General features: G+C 47.9%; 6 protein-coding genes across 6 annotated transcripts; 4 read left to right on the forward strand and 2 right to left on the reverse strand.

Annotated features, from left to right (window-relative positions):
• Positions 1 to 1068: 1068 nt before the first annotated feature.
• On the forward strand, positions 1069 to 1653 carry PGRI_021360 (mRNA splicing protein SMD1; the record flags this gene model as incomplete). Its single annotated transcript, XM_040789849.1, has 3 exons — positions 1069 to 1082; positions 1182 to 1231; positions 1343 to 1653. The coding sequence occupies 3 exons, from the start codon at positions 1069 to 1071 to the stop codon at positions 1651 to 1653; spliced, it is 375 nt and encodes a 124-aa protein (XP_040646802.1).
• Positions 1654 to 5761: 4108 nt separating this feature from the next.
• Positions 5762 to 8018, reverse strand: PGRI_021370 (WD repeat NOL10/ENP2 family protein; the record flags this gene model as incomplete). The annotated part of the gene is made up of 2 exons (XM_040789850.1): positions 5762 to 7740; positions 7802 to 8018. The coding sequence occupies 2 exons, from the start codon at positions 8016 to 8018 to the stop codon at positions 5762 to 5764; spliced, it is 2196 nt and encodes a 731-aa protein (XP_040646803.1).
• A 511-nt stretch (positions 8019 to 8529) lies between these two features.
• Positions 8530 to 13184, forward strand: PGRI_021380 (uncharacterized protein; the record flags this gene model as incomplete). The annotated part of the gene is made up of 5 exons (XM_040789851.1): positions 8530 to 8571; positions 8623 to 8908; positions 8970 to 11792; positions 11840 to 12490; positions 12547 to 13184. The coding sequence occupies 5 exons, from the start codon at positions 8530 to 8532 to the stop codon at positions 13182 to 13184; spliced, it is 4440 nt and encodes a 1479-aa protein (XP_040646804.1).
• A 1752-nt stretch (positions 13185 to 14936) lies between these two features.
• Positions 14937 to 16028, reverse strand: PGRI_021390 (RNP domain protein; the record flags this gene model as incomplete). Its single annotated transcript, XM_040789852.1, has 1 exon — positions 14937 to 16028. One exon carries the CDS (start codon positions 16026 to 16028, stop codon positions 14937 to 14939), a length of 1092 nt encoding a protein of 363 aa, XP_040646805.1.
• Positions 16029 to 17042: 1014 nt separating this feature from the next.
• On the forward strand, positions 17043 to 18993 carry PGRI_021400 (NADP(+)-dependent, decarboxylating phosphogluconate dehydrogenase; the record flags this gene model as incomplete). Its single annotated transcript, XM_040789853.1, has 5 exons — positions 17043 to 17059; positions 17305 to 17492; positions 17555 to 18006; positions 18061 to 18489; positions 18553 to 18993. 5 exons carry the CDS (start codon positions 17043 to 17045, stop codon positions 18991 to 18993), a joined length of 1527 nt encoding a protein of 508 aa, XP_040646806.1.
• Positions 18994 to 19421: 428 nt separating this feature from the next.
• On the forward strand, positions 19422 to 21159 carry PGRI_021410 (cytochrome P450; the record flags this gene model as incomplete). Its single annotated transcript, XM_040789854.1, has 4 exons — positions 19422 to 19637; positions 19700 to 19897; positions 19967 to 21043; positions 21103 to 21159. The coding sequence occupies 4 exons, from the start codon at positions 19422 to 19424 to the stop codon at positions 21157 to 21159; spliced, it is 1548 nt and encodes a 515-aa protein (XP_040646807.1).
• Positions 21160 to 21519: the final 360 nt, after the last annotated feature.

Consider the following 21519-nt stretch of genomic DNA (forward strand, 5'->3'; position numbering starts at 1 on the left):
CACCCATACTGTTATATCTATAATATCACATACGGTTGAGCCTTAACCTTTCAATGCTTCTGGTTTTCGTTGATTGATCTCATTCACTGTATCTTCGGGCTTTGGGGCCTCGTCAACATTTGGATGGCCTGAGGTACTTTTTACAAGGTTGTACTATCCAGTATACCTTGCTCGCAGTATGTACTATGTAGGTGATGGCGTATTGGACCTATGATATTGGGTGAAACAACCATTTCTGTCTCGTTCGGCTGACATAAATTGCAAGTCTGCCGAAAGGTTTTCAGTCATTTTGTCAACAGCAGACGGCAGATTTGAAATATCATATACCAAGACTTGCACACCCGTTCAGTTCATGAGTTTCTGGGATTTTCCCTAAAACAAAATGATTAGTGGAGTGGTAAAGTGATGGGAGCCGTCAGTCTGCAGATACGCTGCGTTGGACATATCAACTCTGCCCAAATTCAGGTCAACAACTAAAGCGCATTAGGAGAAACGTAAACCTGGTATTCCGGTGATCCCACGTTGATCCTATGAGATACGATGCAACATTGACACACCGCTCACCTGCATATCAACTATGAGTGCATGAAAGCTGTTAAAGCTTATGGAACTTTTCCGGGTGCAAGTCACGCTGAAGTTCGCTATTTTCAGTCACATCGCCTGCTGCCAAGAATCCAAGGTTCAATTTTGCTTAGATGGCCTAGAGCCTCGACATTTCTCGACACTTGGACTAGAGGATTGGTCTGCGTTGAGCATCTCACGGAGTATATCAAACATGAAACCATAGTGGCCAATTGCTATGCCATCATCATTATAATAGATATATCCAACATGCTTAGAGAAGGTCGAGTATAGCAAGAATGAAATTCGCAACCTTGGAAGGTTCGATCGAATGTGAGGATTGCCACGTGACTTATCTCACCTGATCAGATCTTCTCTGACTCTGGTCCAACAGCATCACCAAAACGAACGCAATTTTTTATCCCCACAATCTCTAGCTACCTGCTAGTGCTTTGACAGCTCATATTAAATCGAAACCGTCCTCAGCTTACAGCTTCCTAATTCATCATGAAACTCGTCCGGTACGTGGTCACCTTTCCTGTGCGCGGCAGTCGCCAGCTCCGCTTGGCGCACCCAGCACCATCAAACCCACTCCCACTGACATCTAATGATTCTTGTAGCTTTTTGATGAAATGCGCCAATGAGACGGTTACTGTTGAATTGAAGAATGGTCAGAACCCCCGCGCAACCCCCGCAGACTCCAACCTAAAGTCCCCCCAAATATGCCAATCCTCGAAATAGGCAAAAGAACTGTCTTGCCTAACTTTGGTCCCTCATCTAGGTACAATCCTTCACGGTACTATCGTGTCTGTCTCCCCTCAGATGAACACTTCTCTCCGGGCTGTCAAGATGACCCCTAAGGGCCGTGACCCCGTTTCGCTCGACACCATCAACATTCGCGGTTCCACGATCCGCTATTACATTCTCCCCGACAGCCTTCCCCTTGATACCCTCCTTGTCGACGACGCCCCCAAGCCCAAAAACAAGGCACGCAAGGAGGCAGACCGTGGTCGCGGTGGTGGTCGTGGTGGACCACGAGGCCGTGGACGTGGAGGCCCCCCCCGCGGTCGTGGTCGTGGTCGTGGATTCTAGATTTTTTTTTGTTTTCTTCTGAGAGAACAACCCGGCGTTTGTTTCTGTCTTCGAAATTCGGTTTGATTTTGCATCATGGGATACAATCTGTTCCTTTTTTTCTCCTACCCAGGCCAGGGTTCGATTTGGGTATGGGTAACATACTGAAAAATTAAGCAATTTTACCGGGGAATTTTTCCCGCACTTAGAATTTTGCGCTCTTCGAGATCATGTACTCGGAGTTTAAGGCTTTGGCAGAAAAAGTAGCTGATCATTAGCTATCAAAAGTACTGTGGAACCCCCCCAAGAGAAGGATACATACGATTTGGCTGTGATTAGATCCACCTTGTTTTCATTCGCCTCCAATGCACGATTCCAGGCCTTGTGAGGGTGAAGGCGACAATGGCTATATGCCAAGGGAGGCTTTGGTGTCTAGAAATGAAACTGCATATGATTTAGGCGGCAGCAATATTGAATGAGGTATCAAAAAAACATCATATTAGTTTTGTAAGTACGTATATCGTGCATATGCTGAACTCTCGTATAGATTCAGGGCTATTCTGTAAGTAATTTGTAATTCGTATAGTGTATAGTATGACCTACAACATATTCTCTTGTTCCATTTAATTCTTCAAACAGAAACATGACGATTGTAGAACCACAGCGGATCCGAGGTTGGTAATTAGGTTGAGACATGTGATTGAGAGGGACCTGAGACACTATTTGACTTCGAAGATCTCTCGTTAGTTAAACAGCTATCTCTAAATATCTGCAGATTACTCTCAGAAGGACTGCGCAATGTATTACTTTCTCCACAACTTCTTGGCGAACCCCGTTCATATCAGAATGTCGCAGGTCAATTTAGAGGTAAGGTTATACTGAGTGGCTACATCTTACCCTAATAGGTAGGTGAAATGGGACCGATGGGTGCTATTAGAAACATTGTCGTGGTCCCTGATGATCGCTCCAGTGATCTGCATGAAGAACGCGAATATCTAAGACATAAAAAAGCCTATCTCTGTTCAACCAATGCTACAAAACCATTATGCAACGAGTCAGGTCTTCTATCTCCTGGGATAGATTAATGATTTGAAGCTTGCCAAGATGTCTCTAGGTAGCTCCGTATGTTTTCGGTATTTCAAGAATACCGGGATATAGTCCCGAACTATTGGATCAATAAGGCCGTCACCGTAGTCCTTTTCAAGCTAGAGGAACTGGAGTCTGTTGATCCAGTACATTAAACTAACAGGGTTGCCACGGTAGACTGTTTCGGGTTAAACGTTCTCAAGCCAAGTTTTGATTTAATATACGTGGTTTGGGGGCTAAGAGGGACCTTCTATTCAGGGGCTTCCGTGTGCGAATCATGCCCGTATACATACCTAGATCAAGAAGTTTTGCTTTTAAATTCTGAAACCGGGCTTGAAGTTATCGAATTTCGGAATTTTTTTGCAAAAGTGGCGGGTTCTAGTCTGACGTGTCTTCTTTCATGTCTTAGTATACGAAGTACAAGTACATACATCGTAGGGTCAGATAACTAACTAGATCGGGTCTGATATGATTTTTCTTTGCCGGATATTGTTGTCAACTACTCCGTGGCGCTTCAGACGACACAAAGATGTCCAAGCCTTCATGTCTCGGTTAGAAATTTAGTACTCCGTCAATCTTGCCAATAATTAACAATCCCACGATCTTCGCTAAAATATCCCTAGAACACCGGCCCTCTCAGAACAGCCACCGCCGATCTCAAGGATAGGAGTGGGTATAGAATAATATTGCACGTGTACTGTTGTACGGAGTTGTTCGATATCCCCGGTCCCCGTTTTGTTTTGGGGGCCAGAAGCGGATTCCGATTGCCGCTTGATTCCCTTGCTTACACTCAGGAAATTTTCGGTGAATAGTCTTTTAAAAAGACGTTTGAATACTTGGGAGAAACCAGATCTACATACGATGACAGCTGCCCACGTGGGGTGCTCTTCATTGTGGGTACTATGGAGTCCAAGTACACGTTCTCGCTTATTCTGAATGACCTCCACTCAATCGGACACGGAGCCAATTACATTCTTGACGTTAACTATGTAATTCCAATAGTAAGATATCTAGAAAGGGTTTCCACATTAGGAAAATGGTTTTACGCTCCACATGGTTATGCAACATATATAACGCCAAGGGAGAGAAACTCTGATTATCGATCTAATAAGGAAGCTATATTACTCTTTAGGAAACTAGTCTAAAATCATTTTCAAACGCGCTGAAGTCAATTAGCACGGACGTGTTGACAGCATCCGGACCATTTCCCCCCTTCTACCGAAGGCGGCTAAAGGGCTATGGCTTCTTCTCCGGATGATCATTAAGCCCTGAGTAGAGTCCAAAGTGATAATCCTGAACACGTTATAATCGTACAATGACAGTGAGATCACGCAATGTATCCACAATCCACTAATCTCGTACTTTGCCCTTTCAGCTGAACTAGTTCTCTAGATCGTGAATGTGGCCTTTGAACGCCATCCTTCCCAAGGACAGTGTTGTAGTCTAATTCATGAATCGCATGCTAGGGATTAATGCCCCTAGTCTCGACGAGCTCATATGCTTCCTTTTCTTTTCACCATATTGCTTTTGGCGTTTTCGCCCATAGAGAACCGGAAGTCAAATTCCGAGAATACCTAAGATAGCCTGTGGCGCAACGCCAACGCATGTGCCTACTTTAATGCCAGATGAAAAGCTCATGGATTTCTCTTTGGCTGTTCGGTCATCGTTATAGCCGCTGGAGCAAACGCCGGGGCCGGGGCCGAAGTATGGAGTTAGGGTAATACTCTAAATACTTCAGCTCCTACTATAAGCCGCCAAAGTGTGGAATTCATGTTCACTAGGAGTAATAAGGGCCCCGAGCAAAGCCGCAATAGTGGCTTGGGATTAGATTTAAATCTACGTGGTAACTAGTGTAACGCCTCTTAGCGATGACATACTATGTATAGATCTAAAGGAGAGGAATATCCTATTAGAGATTCCGCTGATCAAACCTACATTTAGGTATCTACGGAGACCCCGGATTTTGACGGTAAACTCTTTAAGACGGCTCCTTGGGGATGGGCCTGCAGCACTACCTCGAAGAGTCTATAATATAAACCTACCATTATCTGGTTTTGGAACTTGCTCGACTATGTTAATGTCGACGTTCTTGGGCATCTTTTTGGTAGATCTCGAAAAGCAAGGTAGCAGTTAACAGAGACCCGTTGTCTAATAGATATTGCATACAATGAGGAGCACATCTAGACTAATTTGAGCTGAGCTGGTCGTACTGTACCCGGTTTAATATCCACATATGTCAAATGGCAATATGGTAGTATGTAGACTTATAGCCATTTTCACCCTTATATACCTTACAGCATTCCACAATATCTTCATACTGTGCTTCATCTTTACGATCTCATCTAGTTACTGGATTGTAGATTACAACAGGGTATGAGCCCGGAGAGCTCGTTGGAATGTGGGGATGGTAAGAGAGAAGATAAAAATGTATATATCCGCATCTATATAATTTCGGACTTGGATTAGACCTAGAAGTTTGGGTGCATTTCTGTAATTCTTAGGTGAAATATTTTGTCCCATTTTTACTTACGCATTTCGAGTCCTGGAAGTCATCCACCATGGCTGACTGACTAGGTATATATAGTCTGGGGTGTCTGAGGAGCAGACTGGAAAAAAAAAATAGCTGAATGATATTTAAGATTGTTGGCATCGCTTTTGAGACATTAAGATACAGAGTGGTCATTCCAAAAATATGTGCACCAGAGCTTTGAATTCTCGGATGTCACACCAAAGCTGTCTATGATAGTGTGCAAATAGGGTATTGAGAAAGTTGCCGTAGGTTCAAATAAACGTGGCCCAGGGATCAACACAGAAGCACTTCGCACAGCGGCTGATTGCACATGGGAGCAATAAAAGTTGCCATGAGGTTGGTCCTGGTGTTCGGCGGCGAACAGGCGTCCCCCTAAGAAGGCTCGACCCAATGAGGTAGGCGAAGGGCCAAGAGCATGGTTTGTAGAGTGTGAGCGAGTAAACTTCTTGGCCGGGCAAGGTTGTATGGCGTCAAGTAAATGGCACAATAAAAGGCCAATAATGACAAGACACATTACATCTTGCGGAAAGTATTGTTGGAAGCACTGCGGCGTTCCTTGGACCGGAAAGATGTGTCGGTCTTGTCGTAACGCACTTCGGGGGCAGCGCGCTTCGGCTTCCCGGCCGGGTTGAAGCTCATCTCTTGCTCGCCGACTACACCAACTCGTCGTGCAGGCTTTTGCTTCGACTTCATGTTCTGCGCACGGGAGCCGAAGGAGCGGTCTCGGGTGGAGTGGGATTGGTTTGAGGAAGACACTTGCATACGAGGTGGAGGACGCTTCGTCCGCTTGTAGTCTGCAGAAGAGATCTTTTTGGAAGCTGCTGTCTTCGCAGGTTTTTCCGCCTCGCTGTCGGAGTCGGAGTCGGAGCTTGAACCGGGCACATCGTCGATGGCTTCTTGCTCGACTGCCGTCAAGCCACGCTCCTTTCTCGGAGCTGATGGAGCAGCAGCCTGAGGAACCGTGCTGGGGTTCAGCAATTGGAATTCCCGTGAGGTCTCGTCGACAGCGAAATCCTGGTCCTCGAACAACTGGGCGAAACGGCCACCGCCTAGTACTTTCTTCTCTTCGCCTTCGGAAGGAGCTGCAGCAGCATCGACCATTTCCTGCTCGCCTGAGCCTTCCAGTAGGCGCTTGGCGTGCTTGCGTTCCCTCTTCTCCTCTGCGTTCAGCATCCTTTCGGCCAGTCGCCTGTTCACCTTGACAGCAACCTTCTTCTTGCCGCGAATGCGGCTCTCCCGCTCCTTGTTCATAATTTCGGCCACCTTCTTCGCTCTGGGGTTCTCTGTATCGGGGAACAACCCGGTGATAGAGTTATAAACAAAGTTAGATACCTGGTAACCCTTAGAGTAAGGTACCATCTTTCCTGACTGCATGTAGGATGCCAAATCAATGGGTTCTCCGCCTGCCTTGATGAGTTTGGCGTCCCATTTCGCGACCTCTTCACTGGGCACAAGCGTGAAGCCAGGCCAAACAGAACTAGACTGAGCAGACTTGAATGCGCTGGGATCATTTGGATCTTCAGCCATCTCTTCAACCAGGTTGTCCAGGAATGAGCACCATTTAGGCGCAGGGCCAAGCTGCGGAATAAAGAATGAGTGCTGCTGTCGGCCTTCATTGGCTGTGAGAAGCATGCCGCTATCCTTGCACCAAGCGACAGAATTGATATCCACAGCCGGTTCAACGGAAGTCCAAGGTTTTTGATCTTCGATATCCCAAAGCTTGATGATGCGCTTATCAGCCGAGAGCAATTTGGGTTCGATTGTCGCGGCTTGTGTTGCGGACGACTGCTCGAGGAATTGGAGAGTGTGAATAGGGAACCCGTATCCTTGGTCCTTGACCTGGAAGGGGACGGGTGAACGCAAATCGTAGAGGTGAATGAGACCATTAGACGAGCCAGTTCCAAGGCTCATACCGGAGCGATTGAAATCTAAAGCTGTGATCTCTGATCGCTCATCGTTTAATCCAACTGGTGTGGGTGGAAGCAGCACACCAGCACGTCCCTTAGCCCTAGGATCCCATAGCTCAACTGTGCCCAATGAAGTTCCAAAGGCCAACAAATTGTGACTCTGCTCCGCAATAGCACCAGTGTTGACCGACCCAGTGTTGATTCCACCTTGGAGAGTTCCGCCACCTGTGGATGTAAAATCGTCACCTCCGACATCAATCTCGAAACTCCGCATGTATCGGCCTAGCTCCAAGTTCAATCGGTAGACCTCTCCCATGCCATCTTGATTAACACCAACTGCAGGAACAAGCACCTCGGTCGACTGGCGGTCATAGACCAGGTCACGTCCATATCGGGGAAGTCTGGTGGTGTAGTGACATCCAGAGGGAGTGTGGAATTCAAGAGATCGATCAGACTGGAGGTGGAGGGACTTGGTGTAATCGGAAGACAATAGGATGAACGTGGTGTTGAGTGAACTTGTATGGCGCGCCCATGAAAGGGACAACTGTGGAAGGTAGTGGGTGTGGATTTGTGGCTTGTAAGTTCCTGCAAGCAATAGTGTTAGGGTATGCGCTTTTAGAAATAGATGGGGACCAGTAGTACAAACCTGTGCTCATAACCCAATCTCCATCCTCGCTGACTCGGACACAGTGACTTGCTTCCTCAAATTCAAAGTCTTGCAGTAATTCAACACGATTCGCATACTCGGGGTCATTTTTCAAGCTGCGCTTTCGGCGTCTAGCAAGCCATTCGGGAAGTGGGCGAGCACTGTCTGAACCCGATATGGTATATACCGGGACCTCGGACGGGTTGGACAGCTTCATGCTGGTATATTCTGGCGTGAAGAAGGTCAAGCCAGTTGTTTTGAGCTGAGCTGCAACTTATTTGCAACCTATCGGTGTCGGCGAAAGCAAACCTGCAAAAGATAAAAAAAAAACTGCGATAAAAAGCCGCTGATAGCGATCACGTGATATTCGGGCCTGGTGATTGGTCCGAGTTGTCCCTGGCGAACGTCCCCCGGAATTACGCATTTCAACTTTCTGTTGACTTCATGCGGTAAGCCTTGTGGTTGAATCATTACTTGGTCTCATTTAGTGCGCTGATTTCATTTGAGTGAGAGCGTTGTGCTATATGTCCTAATCTTTGTTGACCGCTTCGTTCCGCGCAACATGGTATCAACCAGCTAATGTATTTGCTGTTTGTTGATCTCTCTGTTATGCGCTTTCGCTCCTTGCCACAGACCATGCAACCTGCGATTGGAAATGACTTCCAGAGTCAGCTTCAAAATTTCATCTATCTTTAAAGGCTTCCGGGGCTGTCCGCGACCGTTGAATTATGGACTTCCCTGGCGGCGCAAACACCAACATACATCTTATTGTGAGTGTTGTAAAATTTAGAGTACATTCGCATGCTGACGCGTCACATCAGGATGGATTCTCCAATATTTACTGGAGAATATACACGGAAGAAGCTGGTATCGCAAATAATCCACAAGAAGGCCCCGCCAATGGCTACACTATTCTCAAGCACTTGAGTCGCCTTAAAGATTTAGAGGCTCGATTAAGACTTTTGAATTGCCTCGCGTCATGCCCAAGGCGCCTGGGACTTTGGGTTTTCTCCCCTACTCCCGAGTTCGAAAGCCTGCAGCCTTTGTATGTGAGGGGAAGTGACGCAGAATCAAATAAAATCCTCGTCGGTACAACAACTTTGAAAGGTATGCCCACAATCACCTTGGATACTCATTTTAGAATCTTTTGTTAATCTTATTACAATAGTCTCTGCGTTGGGAAGTGTCTCCTCGGTGGACTTGGTGAAAGGTCTGTCGTCCGACAATCAGAGTCAGCACAGTACCCAACCCGCTGGGCAGCCACGATCAAATCAGAGCCAACCATCATCTCGGCGTCAAGACGGTTACAGCAGTTCAGCGGCCATTTATGCCTCCTTCATATCTGCTGTCACTGGTTCAATCGGCCTCCAGTTGATTCGTCGCCATGCTGCTCTACCCCTCGGATCACGTACTCTTTTCACTGCCGTCGAAAAATCGGGATACGACAGTCCCCATATCGACAATGACAGTGTTCTATCCTCTTCTTGCTTAACTACACTCAACATCCAGCTAACTATGAGTGGGACAATAACCGTTTCCACCCAGACTATATCCCAAACGGGCATTACGCGACTATGCAGTCCACACGAGAATATCTCTGAAATAATTGACGTGCGGCCTGGAATTGATCTTTGGCTATGCCCGAACGGTACTATCGCTAGGCTTGTCACGGCTAATATTGACTCGCCAACCGTTCCCCCTTTGGGCTACCCCACATCTAGCAACCTATCTGCAAAAAGAATACAGTGGAAATTGGATGTTGTGCAATGGCTGCGGAATTTTGGTATGCACGTTGGCGCAATTGACGAAGAACCCTGGGTGGAAGTGGAGGTTTGGGAGCCATTTTTCGCCAGGCTTGCCGGGGAAGCATGGCGACAGAGTGATGATAGTCAATCCGCACTGCCGTTGAAATGCATGCTATGGCCAGCGAGATTCTGCTTCAAAAGGGCTAGCTCATCAAATTTCTCTTCCGGGGCTCAAGGTTCCCTTCTTGACGAACCTCTAGATTTTGCAGAGCAATGGTCCTCAATGACGAGTTCTCTCAAGCTAGACCATATTTCCAATACTGCTCAAAACACCCCTATCACTCAAGACCCACGGCCAAAAGACCAAGAAATGTCATCGCCACCCAAGGTCGAAACGCTGGAAAGCATAGAGAGTTTATCCCGAATTGCGCAATATCCCGATTTGCAAAGCATGAATCTTGTTTACCCAACTCCTCCAGATGGAGCTGCAGCGGTTGGATTGAACAACCCAAACCCTTCTGACCCTTTCGCTGAGGACTCTGACTTTGGACAACCCCATACAATACAACGAAGTTCAAGAAGAAATGCACCAGGATCTGATATATCACCCGTTCAAAATACTGGCCTTGGTGTTGGCACTGGTCGATATGATGCAAGCGATGAAGAAGACCTCTTCGGAGAAATGAATGAAAGAGATTTTGGGTCGAAAGGTATCACCGATGCGGACTTCAGCTTTTTTGATGACCCTGATTTCGATGGTATGGACGGTGACTCTCGTGTAGAGGATGCAGATGGAACTCTTGGAGCATCTCATCCTCGGAGCGAATCGGAGGCCGAGGCCATGGTTGATGAAGAACCCTCCCCTAATCAGCCACGGGAAGTCCCGACTCATGTCGAAACACATGAGGTACAGGCATCTCCGATACACCACGAAGCCCCACATCTATCTGAAGGGCCTATGGCCCCCGAAGAACAAACTCATACGCCTATTGATCGCGCAGGTCAAACAATCAGTCCGCCCTTGAGTCCGGTAGAAGTGAAAAAGATATTGTTTCCGGGGCCCGATGGAGAGGAGCATCAACAGTCTACAGATAACCGCGGGCAAGGGCATTACCACCCAGTGGCCTTCAAAAAGAAACTCAGTGATTGGGACCAGAAGTACGGAGCAACTGGCAAATTCTGGTTCTCTGGTGGTGGCTCATTGGACACGCTAGATCAAACATCTGCCATACCCATAATTGGCATTCCTCACCGTGACCGAAGCAGCGCCAACGCACCTGGCTCCTCAAAAGAACGCAACAGAGCCAGTCTATCTCTAATTCAGTCAGAAAATGGTCTACGATCAGCATCGGTGAGCAGTGACAGCAGCGACGACAGTATCGAGATCATGTCTGAGCACGTTCCAACTCCGGCGGCCATCCCCTTAATGCCGTCTTTGAAGCGCAAACGAGCTCCTTCGGAATCTGATATAGTGTCAGTTGCATCCCAAGAGAAGTCAGTGGTCGGCACAGAAGCAAGTTCTGCATACGCAGCCGAGAACTCTACGTTCCTCGGCAATTTTCTAGCTAATTTTTCTGATTGGACCTTAACTGGTTATTTCTCTGCGTTTCCACCTCAGCAACTCCCTGTACTTCCTCGTCGTGAAGGTCAGCTTGAAATTGCGCAACTGCTGGTCGACCAAATAACGCAATCCTCCCTTAAGCATCCGCTTGATGGGCAAATCGGTCTTTTTGATCTCGAAAGCCAGTCTCTGCCACTGCAAATTCTCGACGAGACAAACCTCTTGGGCGAGACCTCGAAATTGGACTTCAAAAGATACACTTCATTGCAGGACGAATTTGTTGCGAATCAGACGCAACAGCAACCATCACAGCACCCCCCGCCGCCCAAAGACACCCCTAGGAGCTTCATTTCAAAGTTATCGGCTCCTCACGTACGTGTACGTCGAGGCAAAGAATACTTAGAGGCTCTTCCCCCGGCTATATCGTTTTGGGAAACATTTGGTCTTGAGCCTGCTCATGGACCAAAGAACATTTCTGCTTATTGTATTCACCCACAAGCTGCGTCAGAAGCAGCAGATGTGTTCTTGAGACGGTTTGGTCTTCTCTACCAAAGTTGCAACTTTGGAACCCATACCAGAGGAGAAGATTCTGTGGCATTTGAAGACGGGCTGAAGCCTTGGCGATCTGAAACATCTAGTTATGAATCGATGATGCAAGTACTAAAGAGAACTTGCGAGCAACTTGGTATGTGTTTTCTCTGACGGTCATATTCGCTGCTAACAATTCCCAAGGCTCGGAGCTCTCGCAATCGCCAGCGACTGCTGATAACCATGTTGTCTATATCATCAACCCGTTTACGCACGCTGCGGCATTAGCAGACATTTGTTCCGCCTTCTGGCACCTTTTCCAGCAATTGATAGCCGGTTCTGAGCGAAGACAGACTCGAAATGCCACAGAGCTTGTTCTACAGATAATTCCGCTGGAATTCATCATGTCGAGCGAAACGATGGTTATACCTTTCCAGGCGGATTATTTGAATTTAGCCCTAGAGGTCTACAGCCGGTGTCGCCCAAATGATGGGAATAGGAGCCCTCTGCTCTGCGCGCCACCAATGCTTCTAGCCGACGCTCTCCCGAGAGCCATTAGTTTCCGACTTGCCCCTGAAAGATCCTCGCCGCTTCAAGATGGGCGAAGTCTTCATATTGCCTACTCCAAAAGCCTTGATCAACGCTGGATATCAGTGGCATGGACTGATTTGCCAGGTTCTATACAAAGGACCATGTCTTACTGCCTGCGGTATCGTCATTCAGGCGGTTCCAGACCGATTTCCGAGGTAAGAAATGAAATCTGGGCTACGACAAAACACATTATGGAGAAATTCCAAGCACGATGGAAAGTTCATCTGGCGACCACCGAACCTATGGAAACCGATGAGATTGAAGGTACTACCTCTTATTTTCCCTGATATCGAGGGAAAGTTGCTAACAGATTCGCGTAGCATGGGCTAGTCTAGCAGACCACCACAATAAGTCCAAACCTGGGTCCTTGGAATTGACTATCCTGGCTGTCAACACAGTTCCCGACTTGATTCTTGAGCCACCAGTTCCACCGATATCAATGGCTATGCTGAATATACTGTCCTCATCTACACCTGTGTCGACTCCTAATCCAAGTGCCAGCGTTGCATCTCCCGAACAATCGGGCAACGCAGCCACTCCGACCAGCGCTGGTCCTGTCGCGTACAGTGCCCCCACACCAACGGACACATCACTGGAAACAGATTCAGAAGCCATACTTACTGATATCTGTGATGATTCCTGGCTAGCTATCCTATCACACCGACTCAACAGCTCTCCCCACCTCACCGAATTCCGACCCGCCCTATCCAGCGGGTATCTCCTCCGCCGCAAAGGCGCTACTGATGGCGACGGCGTGTTTTCCATCTCTGTCAATCTCATCTATTCCCCGCGTCCTCCCGCATCCCACGACATTGTCCTGAAGGATACCTTAAGTATGTATCGGGACATAGGCTGCCTTGCCCGGGCCAAGGGCATATGCAGTGTACAAAATAACACACTGCCTTGGCATGTGGCTACAGCTCTTCGCGCGCAAGAGCTTTTGAGTTATGTTTTTTGAGCGAGGCATATTATTACTAGGGCGTTATGGTTTCTTCGGGATTTCATGTATGTTAAGGCTTTTTCGGCGGTGGGACGTTTTATTACCTAGTTTGGGTAGATATGTATACCCCTGGAGGCAGTGCATTTGAATTCCCTTTGTTTATTGTGCATGATCATAATTGAGAATGTTGGTGTCATTCTTCCAATATCGATAGATATCTCTTTACATATGTCTTGAGAACACTACCCAGTAATCATTTCTTATAGAACGTTGAAAATATGTAAGAGATGGATTGATATTGTTTTAGAACTTTGTCAACTTAGGATATTTTCAGCCTGTCAATATAAATATGCATCGAGTTAAGCAAACAATGTGCACCAAAATCCTTGTCAAAAGTACATTCAAGAAAGAAACGGAACCAGGAAAAAACCCCTCCAACTCCAAAAAAAAGGTACATCGAAAGCAATGTATGTACTGATTGCTTTCAATCGCCAACAATTGTACAAAGAAAGGCGTGTGTGATCGTAAAAGACTCATAACGCAGCTCATCATCGTGGCAGATAGTATCGATTGCCAACAGAAAGGGTATCGTGTCGCAGAAAATGTCGTGATCGTAGATATTTGTGTGTGTGATCGTATACGTATGTGATTCAAAGAAAAAGAAGCAATCAATGCCTGTAAAGCAAGACCGAGAGAGCTCAAGGCGAAGGTCAAGGGTGCAGTGTCTGCTACCCTGCCTTATTACCCATCTGCACTCTCTGCATCGCCTTCTTTCTTCTTGGAGAAGAACGAGACGTGGTTATTTGCCGCCCAGATAGCAAATCCAGCGATTGCAAGGAGGATGAAGAGGACGATGATGATAATCGCGATGGTCATGTTGCGTTGAACCATCTTGGCTGGAGACGATCAACAGATCGGTATAGATCGGGAGGGAGGTAAATGAATTGGCGAGATGTGTAGATATATTTAATCGCTGGTTGTCAAGGCGATAGGGTAAAATCAAAACAAGGCGTGCAGATCAAGGTAGGCCGTGTACAGGTGGGCAGCAATGCGTTGGGTGGATTTGTATACAGTGAAGTATACAGCCTCGTTGGGCTCTCGCAACACACTCTCCTTTTTTGGGAAGGAGATTATAGAATTATAGATAAGAATGTGAGGAAAGAAAAATAAAGAGAATTAGATGGAATGTGAATGGGTTTTAAACAGGACTTTTTTTTCTCCCAGCCATGTGCTTTTTTAGAGGGGCTGGGGAAGCACTGTACTAACCACATACTGTGACTACATACGTTATGGGCTAAAAACTATTAAAGCACTCTATATTTAAACATGGAAAGGTCATTTTGCACAATTCAACCCGGTTTCACTATCTTCTAAATATCGCTAATACTTTTGATCTTTCATATAGCACTAAATGGAAGGGAAAGAGGATCCAACGGAACTATCTGACAAGACATTTGAAACTACTGAAACGGCTCATAAAGCCAATTATTTGCCCTCCAGGGCTAGTAACTACCTCTAGGTAGCTACATAGTACACACATAAACATATGTAGTTACGGATTACATGTAGTTACCTCGAAGTATAAGTCCATAAGGCTCAAGGCCACAAATATAGTCACGTGACTCTGGCCGTCTACGATAGGAACCCTAGCTTGGGTAGATTTTTTTTTTATATTTATCGTAGAATAAAAAAATAGTAAACATAGCAATCGAAAGACATTGTCATTAAAAAGGTATTCTTACATAAAGTGCGGTCGCATGGATATTAGACTCAACCCAGAATCTTCAACCCTCCCTTGGTTTTGGCGGACTTCTTGATACCATCGTGTTTCACTTTTCCTGCTCCACCTGCTCCACCTGCTCCAGCTTTACCTCCGGGCCCCTTGCCTTTACCCTGTTTCTTTCCATGCTTTGGGTCCAAAGCTGGGCGAACTTCAGTCTCGGATCTGCGCAGGAGAATCGGGTGCGAACCAATGTACTTTCCGTGCATTTCTTTTGCGGCTTTGAAGTATTCGTCGCCGTCACTGAAGCTGATAAATCCATAGCCTTTGCTCTTTTGGGTTCGCTTCTCTCGAATGACACGCGCTTTCTGGACCGATGTGTAGCGTGAGAATGCCTTCAGCAGAGACTCATCCGTGACTTCACCTGCAAGATTACCCACGAAAAGGCGGAAGTGTGCCGGATCCCACTCCAAGAGGGTAGGGTCAGTCCATGTTTGGCCACCACCTGAACGAATGACAGTCTTTTTTGACTCGGCCTGCGGGGTGGGAGTGCCGACGGTTGGGGTTCCCGCTCCTGTGTTCACGCCTGAACCGGGCTGGTTGCCTTGCTTGGCGGTATCTTCACTTGGTTTGTTGTAGGCGCTCTGCCACTGCGCGATTTGAGCTTCAGTCTCTGCATCGAAACCCGGGGCGTTGGAATTCTGTGGGAACCCTTTGTTGGTCTGGGTGGGCGTAGGTCCGAATGGATTCGCAATCTGCGGGACGGCCGGACCGTATGGATTCGCAATCTGTGGGACGGCCGGACCGTATGTGTTTTCAGCGTATTGAGGTTGTCCATAGTAGGAAGGCGCACCCTGGTATGGTTGAGGCTGTGGCTGTTGATAGTGATTGACGTAACTATTGACGGGGGTTGCATAACCAGCAGAGACTGAGGGGTTCGAGACCGGGTGGCGGTTCGCGCGCGGTTGACTGGAGGCTACCGCACGTGGTTGGAACGCCGTGAAGGCACTGTAGCCTGTTGGTCGAGATCTGCCATGGCCTACAGGGTTGGCAGGAGGCTGCGCGATGTTGGAGGATGGAGGTGGGCGGGGCGGAAGCGACGAGGGAGTCTGTCGGAGACCTGGAGGAGGCGGAAGAGGCATGATGAACGGGATATTCCAGGAGAGAGATGAAATGAATAAAACGCGCGAGAGAAAAATGCTAGATGCAAAGTAGCAACCGCAACGTACCTTCAGGGCCTGACTGACGCCGCAGTCAGTCGCCAAACGTCACGCTTGAGATAGGCACCCGAAGGATGAGTGATTGCAAGAGGCGAAGCGTCACGCAGCTTGCAAATAGTCACTGTGATAAACCTGGACTAGGGAAATGTGTGTCTTCAAGGACTGCGCTGAATGTTAATGGTTAAAGAGAAGTGACTTTTTTTTTGTCTCTGAATGCGCTGGCTAGGCTGCGCCGAATCACATGACTTGACCAAGCTTTTCTGACTCAGTAATGACATAAGCCAATTGCTGACTCAAAGCTTGTAACCCCCACTCTAGTCCCAAAATGGTTAGCTCATTAGTAGCGGGCTATGAACGCATCGGCAAGTGATTTCTCCGTCGCATTTCTACCAGAACAGTTCACCGATGCGTGGACATGTTGATTCGGATGGTTTCGATGGGTTACATGGATATTCGGGTATTTCTATTTCATCATTCTCTAATACTTACAATTTTACTTAGTACAGAGCTCTATATCAATTCTTCATGCAATTGCAATTCTTCAACAGAAGTTACCCCTCCATACCCCGCTATTGTATACCAAAGTAAAAGCTATGCGAATTGCATATGATTTTATAACATATATGTATTTGTATAGAGAATTGAAATCAATTGATAGTCGGATAATGCTTTCCCTTCAAACAGAACCCGAGTGGGTTAACTCCGGACGACTCTGCTCCTGTACCCAATACTTGGCGCTACACCGGAGACAGTAAGAACAAGTGAGGTACACGGTACCCCCTCCGGTATGTCCCACCAAAGATGACGGAAGAGTTGCTCCGTCAGCCGGCCAATGCTACTTCTTCTTCTTTTTCCCCCTCCCCCTCTTCATCTTCCTTTCTTCTCTAGATCAACCTTTGCTTTATTCAATACCCTTTTATCTCACATATAATCGTCATGGCTGACCAGGCTGTGTAAGTCATCTACCTTCTTCCCTCCCCCCACCAATTCATGGTGGCTACACCTCCCTCTTGGACAGAGCGCATTTTCAATGTTGCTCCATCATGCAACAGCTCTATCTGGAAGAATCCATATAGATGCTCGCGCAAGATGATACCAATTGAGATACTGTTCGGAAGTCCACGGATGTCCTTTCCTTCGCATTCCTATTGTGACTTTTGCCCAGCTATTGACGAGAGACATTTATCGCTGACTATAGCGCCCGTCTCGCCGGCATCAATGTCGGCGCTCCGGCGCACTTTGCTCCCAGTGCTGATTTCGGCCTCATCGGTCTGGCCGTTATGGGCCAGAACCTGATCCTGAACGTTGCTGATCACGGATTCACCGTCTGCGCTTTCAACCGTACAACTGCCAAGGTTGACCGTTTCTTGGAGAACGAGGCCAAGGGTAAGCTCTACAAAAAAATGACAGTTCTTAATTCCTTGTCAAAAATGCTCATTATAAAACAGGCAAGTCCATTGTTGGTGCTCACTCCATCCAGGAGTTCTGTGCCAAGCTCAAGCGCCCCCGCCGCATCATGCTCCTCGTTATGGCCGGCAAGCCCGTCGATGACTTCATTGAGTCCCTTCTGCCTTTCCTCGAGAAGGGTGATATCATCATTGACGGTGGTAACTCCCACTTCCCCGACAGCAACCGCCGCACTCAGTACCTCACCTCCAAGGGTATCAGCTTTGTCGGCAGCGGTGTTTCCGGTGGTGAGGAGGGTGCCCGTTACGGTCCCTCTCTCATGCCCGGTGGTAACGAGGATGCCTGGCCCCACATTAAGGACATTTTCCAGAGCATCTCCGCCAAGAGCGACGGCGAGGCCTGCTGCGACTGGGTCGGTGACGAGGGTGCCGGTCACTACGTTAAGATGGTCCACAACGGTATTGAGTACGGTGACATGCAGCTGATCTGCGAGGTAAGGCTACTTTTCCAAGCAAAATATTCTCGATCAACCACTGACATTATTTAGGCCTACGATATCCTGAAGCGCGGTCTCGGTCTCTCCTCCAAGGAGATTGGTGATGTTTTCGCCAAGTGGAACACCGGTGTTCTCGACTCCTTCCTGATTGAGATCACCCGTGATATCCTCTACTACAACGACAACGATGGCACTCCCCTTGTTGACAAGATCCTCGACAAGGCTGGACAGAAGGGTACCGGCAAGTGGACCGCCATCAATGCTCTGGACCTCGGCATGCCTGTCACCCTGATCGGCGAGGCTGTCTTCTCCCGCTGCCTCAGTGCTCTCAAGGACGAGCGTGGCCGCGCCAGCTCCATCCTGAGCGGTCCTACCCCCAAGTTCGAGGGCGACAAGCAGGCTTTCGTCGACGACCTTGAGCAGGCCCTTTACGCTTCCAAGATTATCTCCTACGCTCAGGGCTTCATGCTCATCCAGAACGTAAGTCATTTCTTGTCAACCTCCACTAATAGTCGATTCCTAACTCTTTTGTCTCCAATATAGGCCGCCAAGGAGTACAACTGGAAGCTGAACAAGCCTTCCATTGCCCTCATGTGGCGCGGTGGATGCATCATCCGCTCCGTCTTCCTTAAGGATATCACCAATGCTTACCGCAACAACCCCGACCTTGAGAACCTTCTGTTCGACGACTTCTTCAACAAGGCCATTAACAACGCCCAGAGCGGCTGGCGTAACGTGATCAGCAAGACCGCTCTGTGGGGTATCCCCGCTCCGGCCTTCTCCACTGCCCTCAGCTTCTACGACGGTTACCGCTCCAAGAACCTCCCCGCCAACCTGCTCCAGGCCCAGCGTGACTACTTCGGTGCCCACACTTTCCGCATCAAGCCCGAGAACGCCAGCGAGACCTTCCCCGAGGGCAAGGATATCCACGTTAACTGGACCGGTCGTGGTGGTGATGTGTCTGCCTCGACCTACATCGCATAAGCGTGTTGAGGTTTGTTAGAAGGGTAAAAAAATTGGATGTTCAATGTATTTAGATGTCTCCATGGAATGCCCATGATCCGTAACGAAGTCACTTGTTTCTTTCTTTACATCTTTTGCTATCCACCTAAGTGGGCCTCCAGCACAGACCAAGGTGCTCGTACAAGAATGACACTGTGTCTAGGAGACATCTGGAGATTTAGCCATTTTAACCGATGTGGGAGTTTAATGAAGATCCAAAACAAATCGGGTGCCTGGCAGTGGCCCCAGACATTCTTCTGTCGGCTGGTTTGCATCCGGGGCAGGGGGGTATGGCCTGATTATTAACCGCCAATCTCGTACTCCTGATTTGTCCTACAAAACCCTAACTATATAGCTTCATACTGTTGTACTCCAAATTTCTACTTCTGTTTCATATCAAATATACAATCATGGATTCTGTCCCATTGGTAGTAGGCCAAATCGTGCGCATCGCATACTATACCACCGGACTTGTTCTGGTGTCCATTGTTCTCAATGTGATCAACCAGCTCATCTTCTACAACAGAAAGGAACCACCTGTTGTCTTTCACTGGGTTCCTTTCATTGGAAGTACAGTCGCCTATGGCATGGACCCGTACCAGTTCTTCTTCGCTTCTCGTGCCAAGGTGCGTATATCTTGCAGCTTTTGATGCTTCCAAAGACAATGCCGACTAACGAAAACACCTAGTATGGCGACATATTTACTTTCATCCTGCTAGGCAAGAAAACAACTGTATACCTCGGGGTTGAAGGCAATGAGTTCATTCTCAATGGAAAGTTGAAGGACGTCAATGCCGAAGAGATCTACGGCAAGCTAACAACACCCGTCTTCGGATCTGACGTTGTCTACGACTGTCCTAACTCCAAACTCATGGAGCAAAAGAAGGTATACCTGCTTCTGATCGCTCATCACACATCTCACATCCAGAGCTAATACTCAACTCTCCTAAACCAGTTCATTAAATACGGCCTAAGCCAAGAAGCCCTAGAATCTTATGTCCCCCTAATCGCCGATGAAACAAGCGCCTACATAAAATCATCCCCCAATTTCAAAGGCCAATCAGGCACCATTGACCTCGCCGCAGCCATGGCCGAGATAACTATCTTCACAGCAGCACGCACCCTCCAAGGCGTAGAAGTACGCTCAAAGCTGACCTCCGAGTTCGCCGAGCTCTTCCACGACCTCGACCTCGGTTTCACCCCAATAAACTTCATGCTCCCCTGGGCACCACTACCCCACAACCGCAAGCGAGACAAAGCTCACGGACGTATGCGTGAGATCTATCTGGGAATTATCCAAGCACGACGGGAAGCCGGAGAAGCAGACGTCAATGGCAGGGATAAATCCAAAGGCACAGACATGATCTCAAACCTAATGCGTTGTGTATACCGCGACGGGACTCCAATCCCAGACAAGGAGATCGCGCATATGATGATCACGCTGCTGATGGCGGGCCAACACTCGTCGTCCGCAATTAGCTGCTGGATCCTTCTCCGACTTGCCTCGCAGCCCGAGATGACGGAGAAGTTGTACGCCGAACAGATCCAGAACTTGGGTGCTGATCTCCCACCGTTGCAGTACAAGGATATGGATAAACTCCCGCTGCATCACAACGTGATCAAGGAGACGTTACGTATCCACTCGTCTATCCATACGCTTATGCGAAAGGTGAAGAATCCGATGCCGGTGCCTGGGACTGAATTTGTTGTTCCGCCTTCGCACACGTTGCTCTCTTCGCCTGGTGTTACGGCGCGGGATGAGCGCTATTTCCGTGATCCATTGCGATGGGATCCTCATCGCTGGGAGAATCGGATTGAGGTTGAGGATGCTTCTGATACGGTGGATTATGGGTATGGTGCTGTTTCCAAGGGAACACGCAGTCCATACTTGCCATTCGGGGCAGGCAGACATCGTTGTATTGGGGAGAAATTTGCGTATCTTAATTTGGGGGTTATTGTTGCCACCCTTGTGAGGGAGTTCAAGTTTTTCAATCCTGAGGGAATGGAGGGAGTGCCGGACACGGATTACTCGGTAAGTCTTTTAGTATTCTGGCTTGGGTTGATGAGAATATCTGGCTAACTTCTTTCTAGTCTCTCTTTTCACGTCCTGTGCAGCCGGCGACTGTGCGATGGGAAGTCCGTTCATAGAGCTGGGAACTGAATATCGTCAGTCTTGGTCTCGGCGAATCGACTTTTGATTCTAGAAAAGTTGTCTAAATGGTTGTACCTTGAAAGTGACAAGTCATAAATTTAGAAGAAGTAATGTATCAATCATAAACAGTCTATCACGCTCTATACCTGTCTCTAAAAGTGACCAGCACTTCGATTAAACGCCAAAGTCGCCCAAACAGATTCTCAATTGATAAACAATACCGAACATGGCGGGTAGGTCAAAGGGAGATGTGTAGATGGTGGGGGATCCCAAGAACCGCTGGTATCAATCAATTCTCGGTGGAAATTGAATGGACGCTAAAAATGTACATTAAGAAGTACTCCCAGACCTGAAAT

This window comes from Penicillium griseofulvum, assembly GCF_001561935.1.
Source record: "Penicillium griseofulvum strain PG3 chromosome Unknown contig_80, whole genome shotgun sequence".
Classification (NCBI taxonomy): domain Eukaryota; kingdom Fungi; phylum Ascomycota; class Eurotiomycetes; order Eurotiales; family Aspergillaceae; genus Penicillium; species Penicillium griseofulvum.